The sequence below is a fragment of the Equus asinus genome, chromosome 14, assembly GCF_041296235.1.
Source record: "Equus asinus isolate D_3611 breed Donkey chromosome 14, EquAss-T2T_v2, whole genome shotgun sequence".
Lineage (NCBI taxonomy): Eukaryota > Metazoa > Chordata > Mammalia > Perissodactyla > Equidae > Equus > Equus asinus.
The window spans coordinates 13,810,619-13,821,087 of NC_091803.1; the positions used below are offsets into that span (position 1 = coordinate 13,810,619).

Genomic DNA, 10,469 nt, shown 5'->3' on the forward strand with positions numbered 1-10,469 from the left:
TTCTGAAAAACTATTCTGTTTAATAGTGCACTTCAGTTATGCTACAGGATGAGCAGGATTGGGAAAACATAAGGAAAGGTCACCCTTTCAGCTGGGAAAACTCGGGAACTCCATCCCAACCCAGCAAGGAGCCCTGCCGCCAGGCTCAGGCCACAGCCTTTCTTCTCTGGGCTTTGCGCTATGTTCACATTCATACTCAGAGGCTGATGTCAGAGGTGGGATCAGGAGAGGGCTGGCTGCCAGAGCCAGAAGTCATAGGTCACAGGTGACATGGTGCAGGGCAAGCTGGTTGAGCAAGCTCCTTAAAAGCATCCTTAGTAACTAGAGGCTTGGATTAAATCACTTTTCATCACAGGAGTGACAAGAGGGAGAGAGGAGGAAGGGAAACTGAGGTCAATCCTAAATGCTTTTGATCCTCTCCCTCACGTTAGACTCACTGGTTACTTGGATGTCCCAGTTAGTCCTGTCACAACAGGGAATGCTGACAGGTTCTCCAACATAACTGCCAGGCTGCTGTTGGAAACCTGGTCTTGTGCTCCAAGAGCCCTAAAGGATAGTTACCACAGGAAGCCTCTCTTGGGGTCTTCCCCCCTTCAACAAATTAACAAATCCCTCAGCACCAAATTTCCATAATTAATGAAGTCACGAAACAAAATAGCACATTCCTTATCAAAACTTAAAGCTGGATTAGGAACAGTGGCTTTGAAATACAGCCTCCATTTCCCCTTCCTAGCAAATAACAGGATCCAGAACATTCTTTCTACTGCCTCCTGTGCTGACTACACTGACTCCAACTAGAGGAATCCTTAGAATTTTACTCCTACTGTGCTTCCATCCCCACCTTGGAAAGAAAAGCTCCCCGGTGTGAGAAATTTGATCTAGTGCAAATTCCCCTCCAAAATGGAAGGTCACTGGTCCCAGAGCTTCCCTCTACTCCCAGCACTTACTCTGCTGCTCGCCTCCTAATTTTTCAAGGCTGGTGTCATTGCTGGGGAAACCGACTAGGTTGCTAATCACGGTGCCAGGATGATTGGCCCAATTTGCCCCATTCTCTAAAGTGAAAGGTCTGAGCCGGAAGGGACACATTCTAAGTTGTTCATACTTGGATCATAAGGCAGGAGCTCTTTAGACTCAGAGGACGTGAGGAAAACAGGTGTGTGGCTCTTTCATGTAGACTCTCTGATATTTAACTCAGCAGTAACTCTGAGAGAGCTTCTGCTCATTCCCATTACATTCAAAGGCTTCTCTCCAGTGTGAATTCTCTGATGGCGAACGAGAGCTGAGCTATACCTGAAGGCTTTCCCACACTCGCTACATTCATAGGGATTCTCCCCTGTGTGGATTCTCTGATGCTGAATAAGGCCTGAACTATAGGTAAACTTCCCTCCACATTCCATACATTCATAGGGCTTCTCTCCAGTGTGGATTCTCTGGTGCTGATAGAGGTGTGAGCTCTGGCTGAAGGCCTTCCCACACTCGTTACATTCATAGGGCTTCTCTCCAGTGTGGATTCTCTGGTGATGAATTAGGGTGGAGCTCCTACTGAAGGCCTTCCCACATTCATTACAAGCGTACGGCTTCTCTCCAGTGTGGATTCTCTGATGATGAGTGAGGGTGGAGCTCCAGCTAAAGGTTTTTCCACACTCGCTACATTCATAAGGTTTCTCTCCAGTGTGGATCCTGCGATGCAGAATGAGGGCGGAGCTACAACTGAAGGTCTTCCCACAATCGTTACATTCATAAGGTTTTTCTCCAGTGTGGATTCTCTGATGCTGAATAAGATGTGAGCTCTGGCTGAAGGCCTTGCCACATTCGCTACATTCATAGGGTTTTTCCCCAGTGTGGATTCTCTGATGTTGAATGAGGTCTGAAGTTCGATTAAAGCTCTTGCTACATTCATCACACTTATGGGGTCTGTCTCCCACAGGAAGTCTCTGATGTGAAACAAGGTTGGAACTCACAGTGAAGCTGTTCCCAAAATCATTATATTTCTCACTTCTCTCTCCCCTGGGGCTTAGCTTTTCCTCAACTATCACTTGACCAAAATCTTGTATCTTCCTATTTAATCTTTCTCCAGAAGAGTTCCCCAGCTGCCCCTTTAGAGTGACTTCTTGTTCATAGGCTTCTTCAAACTTAAAACCCTGAGAAATATCCTTTTGGAGTCTTCCCAATAGGACCCCATGTGATCCTGTATCTTCAGAAATTTCTTGATCATGCTCAGTTCTGGTCTCACCATCTGGCAAAATACAAAATAAAAACGTTACTTGTTCCTTGCAGAAGAAAGAATCAAAACCAGAGGACGGGATAATCATGTGAGTAATGTTTACAGGGCTAAAAGCACATGCCGTCTCTTGCATGTAGAAAGGCACGCCCAGGTTCTGTGCAGCTGAGGCAGAATAAGAGAGCTGGGTCGAGGAAACAGGGAAGGAGCGAGGCAGGAAGCAGAAGCAAAAGCAAAGCTGGACGTACAGAGAAAGCTGGATATGCAAGGAGGAGGAAGGATCGGGCAAAGGCTGGGAACCAAAACTAGAAGAGAAAGGCCATGCTATTTAATGAGGTGAGAAAGTCCTCACAGACTGCAGCTGTAACTGGGGACATGGTGACTACCAGCACAGTTTAAGAACGACACGGGAGAACAAACACAGGAAACTAAAGAGAGACGGGTGTTGAGAAAAGTGGGGAAGGTGATGAGAAACAGCAGCAGAGCAGGAAGGAGCAACAACAGTAAGGCCACTAGTGACCCCTGAGCCCCAGGTAAAAAGAACACTCATGTCTGTAGTTGAGCCACACATGCCAAATCCACGGAAATGGGCAAAAGACCGAGTTCAGTCCATCCCTGGGCCCCGGGCCTAGAAGGCTATGCTAAAATGTGAGGATATGCAAACAGCTTCCACATCTGACTTCTCTATTTTCACTGCTTTGGTGTTTCCACAGAGAACTTCAGGCACAGAGAATAAGGATAAAGGGTCTAGACAGCATTTCTGGTTTGTCAATATTTTAAAAAGTAAAGACAGGGCAATCTGTGTTCAGGACAGAAATAGCTGTTTCTCCCTCACCTGAACAGGTACCTCTCAGGACCTCTCTGCACTCAGTTCCCTTCAAACCCAGGGCCCTCAGCTCTTCCTCTCACTCCAGCCCAGAGATCATGTCAAAATTCAGAAATGGGAATCCTGCTCATGGGGAAAGACATGGGACAAGGTTTATCCTGCTCATACTGAGCGGCCCCAGGCCTCAATCCCAGACCCTGAATCTGCAGGGGATGGAAAGGAAATGTACAGGGAGATCTCAAATGGGAGTTAGGAAAACCCCTGACAGTGCTTAGGAAAATGTTCTCACCGAGACTGAGCGAGAGACGAGGAATCCACAGTCCACAGACTAAAAGTTAAGAAGCCAAGTGCTCCCTACAACAAGCTGCAATTTCTACAAGAGCAGCAGTGGCACCAGGGCCTGAATAACACAACAGGTCCCCAGAGGTAATCCAACAGAGATAGGAAGGAGACAGAGTTCCAGAATGTCCACCTGGGCACAGAGCAGTACCTCACATGTTCAGGGATCTCAACATGCTCCTCTTTTGGAAAAGTCTCTGGATTATACGTTAAGGCCTAAGAATAACATGGAAAAAAGTACCAGATTTCGAGGCAAAAGACCAAGGCTCGAGGTCTGCCACTCACCAGCTATGTGACCACGTGTAAAGCATTTAACACCTCTGACCTCTGTTTCCTCACCTATGAGATAATTCTAGCTATCTCAATTGCTGCATTACTGTGAAGATTAAATGAACGACTATATATGAAAGCTCTTTATAAACTGCCATGTTACTGTACAAATGGGAGCTACTATTGTTAGAATTTTCTGAGACTCAGTCAATCCTTAGCTAATTATTTTCAGTGACTCAACTGTTACTAGCAAACAAGGAAGCAAAGAAATGCCAAGGGAATTTTACTGAGAAAGCGTAACTCCTTACCCAGTGAGAACACATTGCCATAATTCTCCAGCATCACATCCCTATAGAGGTCCCTCTGAGCAGGCTCCAAACGCTTCCACTCCTTCCGGATGAAGTACACAGCTACATCCTCAAATGTCACCAACTCCTGAAACAACACGGGCTTGCATGCAATTTCACGGCGAGGGATGGGACTGGCAGTGCCAAAAATAGCTCCTGATGGAGGAATCATGGTTTAGGGCACTGAATGGGATGCCACGGCACAAAAAATTTCCACAAAATGGGAAGGAAAAGGACAAAGGGAACTAGAGCTCACCCGGGACTTGGCCTTTAGGAGTGCAGCTGCCAGCATCTCATCCCCCAGGCTGTCCTTGTCGGCAAATGCAGGAACTTTGGAGGAGGGCAGAGCTGAAGAACAATAAAATGGTCCATAAGTGAGTCTATCTCTGGCCCCCTGACCTACAGGAAACTCATGGGGTTCTGGAACAACCTAGGACCTGCTCCCTCGTATATTTCTAAGTTCACTTCCTCTGCAGCTATTAAAAGCACTCACAGCAGGCACATTCAGTGTGGGTCCATCCTCGTGAGGAGAGATGTCCAAAGCCCCGTTAGCTCTTCCCGCCATCTGCCCCAGGTCCCTTCCTCTCTCTCCAGTCACTCTACTCTCAATGAAATGTGCCCAGTCCCACTGTTAGTGATTATAGTGTATTCTCGGCCATTCTCCCAAGCTTGGCCAGAAACACAGGCTATCCTGTTCGTGCCCCTTCCATCATTCTCCACATCTCTCAGCTCTAACTCTTGCATGAGGTTCTCTTAGACCAGAGGAAAAGTAGGAGCTTCACCCCCATCCTGACTGAAGACACATGCCCATAGCTCTTCTCCTTTCCTCCATCCCGAGACCAAATCTACAAATCTCAAAACACTACAAATGTTTCCTGTTTCTGTGCTTGATCACATGCCTTTTCCTGTAATTCTCATGTTAACATATTTGTCCCTAAGAGACTCTAAACCCCCAGCGACACTAGATTCTATAGAATCACTCAAACAAAAAGGTTTTCAATTCCTTTTCCTGATAAGCATGGGAATACCCATTAGGACTGAAACTGGCTCCAAAGTCAGTGGCAGGCTGTGAAAGCAAAATACAAATACTTTTGTGGCTTCCTACACATTTTATCCTTTTGCCTGTGATCTACAAAATGATTCCCCAGAGCTCCCCTAAGCACATGTTCCTAAAAAGCACAAACTAGGCCTATGAAGTCAGCTGTTAGAAAGCGCCTGGCAAATGGAATTCAGTGATTCTTAATCCTGCACAGAGAACCCACAGCCCTTAAAAATGCCTCAGCTCTAAATAATATCAAGCTGTACATTAATTACTGGCTTCACTCAGCCTACCTCACTAGCCTGTCAGCTACTGAATGGCAAGGACTGTGCCTTATCCAAGCCTGGACTCTAGCGGTTAACCCAGCACCTAGTGAATAAGAGATTTCAACAGATGATTGCTGAATGACTGAAGGAAAGAATGAATGAATCCCTGTTCCTTACCACTCTCAAGCAGGGCCTGAGGTTCCTGAGATACACGATCAGCCTGAGTTTCCATGGGTAGGACTAGAAGCTCTGGTCTCCTACTTGCAGACTTGGCAGGAAGCAGGTTTTGAACGAGAATGAGGAAGTGCTGCAGAAACAAAAGTTCAAGGTTCAAAGATAAAAAAAAAACACCTCCTGAATTCAGAAAGAGGGGAACGGAACGAGCATTTCAGTTAGTACCCAAGAAGCGCAAGGGGAAACGAAGCAACTGGGACTAATCTTTTAGATCCTGTGAATACAGACACCTACTCCCTGTAATGAGACTACACTGGGACCACAGAAAGAGCCCAAGGTCCCTGACAATATGCCACCTTTGGGTCCCTCAACACAGTGAGTGACATTTATAACAACAAAAAACAGGTAACACTGGCACCAAAGAATAGTAACAGAATGAAATACTCAGCAACTATTGAAATCACAAATATCAGAGTAAAGTAAAAAAGTGTGTACACATAAAGATTATAAAATGTGTACGGATTGTATCAACTTTTAAGAATATTTGAGGGGCCAGCCCGTGGCCAAGTGGTTAAGTTTGCATGCTCCACTGCAGGCGGCCCAGTGTTTCGTTGGTTCGAATCCTGGGCGCGGACATGGCACTGCTCATCAAACCACGCTGAGGCAGCGTCCCACATGCCACAACTAGAAGGACCCACAACGAAGAATATACAACTATGTACTGGGAGGCTTTGGGGAGAAAAATGAAAAAAACAAAATCTTAAAAAAAAAAAGAATATTTAGGATACTAGATAAAGCCAACTGTTTACAGATTTTTAAAAAAACCCTCATAAACACCAGAATTAGTAGGAGGAAAAAAACCTACTTTAGTAGGTTTCTAGCTGTTATATTAAATCTAGGTGTTATCCTCAGAGGGAAGAGGCAATGAAATAACCCCAAATGACAGACCAGAGAAGTTTCCACGAGATCTGTCTCCCATTCCAAAAACCCGGGGAAACACCACCTGTATTACAGAACTAGGGCAAAGAGTTCAGATCCATTAAATGAAATAAGATAAATTCTTCCTCCTCTTTCAAGAGTTTTCTGCTTCCAGTCCCAGTCAGAGGTACGTTATTACTGGAGAAGCTGGGCCCTTTCTGTGGTCTTGGTGAGACTCATTACCGAGAGTAGGTGCACATATTCCCCAGGACCTAAAAGGCTGGGTGCTGGGTTTCCTCTCACTGGTTAAGTGGGCAGCAGCCTTCTTTGCATCTCTCTTCTCTCATAATACATTTCCTTGGATCAGAATGTTATGTCCCTGAAGCAGGAACAAATACTTTTTCAAAAACATAAGGTTACTTATTACTCCATTTTTATCCCTACTAATGTCCCGACTCCCCAGGTGCTATGACAATCAAGGTCTGTTCTCTATGCCTCCAGCGAACAAAATAAAACATTAGGACCTACACTAAGGTCTGGATCTCAAGCAGAAGTTTCTACCACACGCTTGAATGCTGTAGCAAGAATCCACGGATCTAGATTAGGTGCAGCAGCCACCAGAGCATCCTTACACCTAGACAGGAGCAAAGATGAAAAACCCTTGAATTTTGTCTACCTCCCTCTCTTTATCTATTTATTGCTCATATGACAAACACTTCTTGAGTACCAACTGTATTGCAAGGCATTATTGAAAGGAATAAAAAATCAAGAATGCAAAAAGTATCCGCTTCATCATTACAGACTGTCGCATTCACATAAGGCATAAGAAGGGGAGGGGCCCTGTCTGAGAGCCACTGAGAGTTCAGAGAACTCCAATTTTGGGGCAACAAGTGGGGACAGAACGCCCATCACCAATGGCATTACACAGTGAAAAGCACTGAAGCAGGTGTGAGCCAGGCCCACCGGCAATCAAGGTGACACACCCTCTTGTCACCATCACCCTTCCTGGCTGGGTCCCTTCAGCAGTCTCAGAACCAGTCCTCTTTCTGCTCCTATCAACCAACTTCACAACTTCCAGGACTGTTTATAAGCAGATACCTCCAACAAATCAGCTCAGTCCAAACTCTCCTTAGAAAGGACACTCAGAGGCTCTGACTCGAGAGAAATAAAGGAACACACTCTCCTCACAGCTGGGTTAACCAACGTTGGAGCTCAAAGGCAGATTGTTGAGAACAAGTCCCCAGTGTCTGGATCAGTAAACAACGTTTCTCACAGAAAGAAAAATCTCCATTGTGCCCCCACCGCCCCAGGTCCTGGCAGGGCCCTCCTCCTGCTCTGCTGCCAGCCCCTCTCCCTGGAGCTGGTCCCGGGGACTGAGAAAGATGACGGGGTGGTGAGAGCGAGTCATGGAAAGCTTTACCTGCTGGATTCTTTCCTTCCTTCTTTGGAGTTAGTCCCTAGAAGGCCAGAGTAGCAATTATTGGGAAATTTGGCAGCCTCTTGTCAAGTTCCTTGGGATCCTGACTTTAGGTGATGCCAAGGTTGTATGATTAAGGAAAAAAAAAGAAGGAATTTAAAATATTCATGTAAACTTCACTTCTAATCTAGAATCTAGATATTTAGAGATAAGAAAAAAACAGAGAGGACATCTGCTAGTAAATACCAATGAAGACCACAGCTGGTACTTGCATTGTGTTACCCGTGCAGAGAGCTAAAAGGGGACTCAAAGTTTTCCAGGTCAACTTCCCCCGCAGTGTAAGAATGGCCTCGAGTTCCTACATTCTGTCAGCTAACTTGCTAGATACTCTCAACTACTTCAGCAGGGAGTCCGTTCCACGCCTGCACAGCTTAGCCATTAGAGGGGTCTGCGCATGGTAAGCTGAAAATCAATCCCCTCGGACCTTCAACTCACAGGGGCCTAGAGCCCTGTGGAACTTCAAGGATAGAATCTTCTTACACATTGAAACCAAATGACGTCCGGTCTCCACAAACTTCTCGGGGAATAACACCTTTAGTTGTTCTAATTACTCCATAGATTTCGGGTTCATCATCCTACTTATCCTCTCGTGGAATTTACACATGCCCTTCCGAGCATAAACACCGGTCTGTGTTGAATCCCACTTCAAAAGCGGATCAAATCAGGGATCCAATACACTTGGAAAGGAGAGCCAGACACAGCTGTACCACTCCCCGTAAAAGTCTCGATTTACAGGGCTCCAGGGGAATTATTTCCGGAATCTGAGTTTGCACTCCCTCCCAGACCTAGTTCTAACTGCGCACACTTAGTGAACTCCTCTTTCTCTGGTCTTCAGACCCAGCTAAGTAAAAACCGGCCTCCTCTCCTGCCGCGGGCGCGAATAACGGTATTAACGGCAAAGAAGAGCGTCTCGGAGAACTACTAAGTTAGGGTCGCTGTCATCAGCTGTTTTAAAGAGAGGGACCCCGCCACAGCCATACTGGAACTTTTAAGTGCTCACGCTGGGCGCTAAGTCACAAAAGCAGAACCGGAGCCCCTTTCCTCCCCTCCTCGCAGGGCCCCGGTCGGGGCGGGGGGTCCTCTGGGGAAACGGAGTCGGGGACCGGCTGCGGTGGAGGGAGCGCCGCCTCCCGGCACCCTGCTCCGGGAGGGCCTGGGGACCCCGCGGGCCGTGGCGGCACGGACACCACCCCCTTCCCCGGCAACCACAGCCGCCGTCTCACCGCGGGCCCCGGGGGCGGCCGGACTCACCCTGGGGGCAGGGACGGGAGTTTGCGGGGCCGGACACGGACCAGGCCCTGTGGGACCCTGTCACAGACCCACACACCGGGAACAGAACAAAGAACGGAAGTTCTCTCCGTTTCGCTTCCGGGTCGGGCCTTTGTCCCGCCCACCCCGCCCCCGTGTCTCCCACGCCCTCCTGTTCTCTCTAGGAAAATAGGAGGTCTTCACCTCTCGGTGGTTTGCTGAGTCAGGGCCTCGGACCGGTGCCCTGGGTGCAGGGCCCCAGCGCGGACGCGGCGGCCCGGACTCTGCCCGCCGCCACGGCGTGACCCTGCTGGCCCGGCCGGGCGGGCGGCCGCGCACCTCGGCCTCAGGGCTCATGCTCGGGGGCTGCTGGCCCGGGAGGGGCGGCGGGGACGTGGGGACTGGGGTCATTCCGCCCCTGCTCTGCACGTGGTCTCCCTCGGGGCTGCCGGGGGTCGAGGAGAGCGCACGGTGCCCGAGCGCCCGGGCTCCCAAGCCGACCCGCAGCAAACAGGAGGACTCCTGAAGGATTCGTCAATATAAAAAAATTCACCTGTATGTAAAATTTGCTTCCAAATAAAGCAAGTTTGTGCTTCCAAGCAGACCAAGTTTTGTGTGTTTCATGTTAAAAAGTCCCCTTTAAATTACTAAAATCTGGAGAAAACATCCCAGTCCTTAAGAGAGTTCACGTGAGGACAAAACCCGTACAAGAGATGAGAGCAGAAAAGACCTGGGAAACCCCATCGGTGTGACGAATGCGTGAAATGCTTGAGAGAAGGGAGGGGACGCTTCGGGGTTCACTCACTTTTATGCCCTCACAGGAGAAATCCTCTTAAGTACCGGAATCAAATCTTACAGATTATATACAAAAGGAAATCCTGTGATGTCCTGAGTAACCTAGGCCCTCCTGAGTCCCCGTAGAACCACGCCTCGCGTTTGGTCCCAATTTTTACTGCATCCAGTATTTTTAGCGCACCCAGTCAGCTCTGCGAATGCAGTAGACCTTACTGTCTGGTGACTTCAGTCTAAGGACAGTCATTAAATAACCAATTCCAGTAAAATATGGGATGTGCTAGGAAAAGGTGACGAAGAACAGGGCCCTGTGGGGAGGAGAGAAGATTTTCCAGAAGTGAAGGAGGCTGCTGAGGGGAAGGGAAGTGTTCTGCACAGAGGGAACAGTCAATGCAAAGGCCCCTAGGCAAGAGAACAATGCACAATAAAATGCACCAATGCACTAATAAAACTTGAGGGTGGCCTGAGAGGTGTGGGTGTGTGACCCATCTCCAGTCCTTCTAGAGCCTGGTGAGAATTGAGCAAATACTTGGAATAGCCAAGCCACTCAAT

The 10,469-nt window shown here is 47.9% G+C and overlaps 1 protein-coding gene across 5 annotated transcripts; it reads right to left on the reverse strand.

Annotated features, from left to right (window-relative positions):
* ZNF3 (zinc finger protein 3) lies at positions 1 to 9,265 on the reverse strand. Of its 5 annotated transcripts, none has more exons than XM_014835380.3 (7): positions 9,129 to 9,255; positions 7,821 to 7,924; positions 6,929 to 7,034; positions 5,486 to 5,615; positions 4,260 to 4,351; positions 3,965 to 4,091; positions 1 to 2,236 (listed from the first exon to the last, which is right to left on the reverse strand). In XM_014835380.3, exons 4-7 carry the CDS (start codon positions 5,538 to 5,540, stop codon positions 1,167 to 1,169), a joined length of 1,344 nt encoding a protein of 447 aa, XP_014690866.1. In that variant the 5' UTR covers positions 5,541 to 5,615; positions 6,929 to 7,034; positions 7,821 to 7,924; positions 9,129 to 9,255; the 3' UTR covers positions 1 to 1,166. The 5 variants fall into 5 exon arrangements, with proteins under 5 accessions (XP_014690866.1, XP_044602956.1, XP_014690939.1 ...); XM_044747021.1 differs by having other exon boundaries at positions 7,821 to 7,920; positions 9,129 to 9,249; XM_014835453.3 differs by lacking the exon at positions 6,929 to 7,034.
* Between the last annotated feature and the right edge of the window lie 1,204 nt (positions 9,266 to 10,469).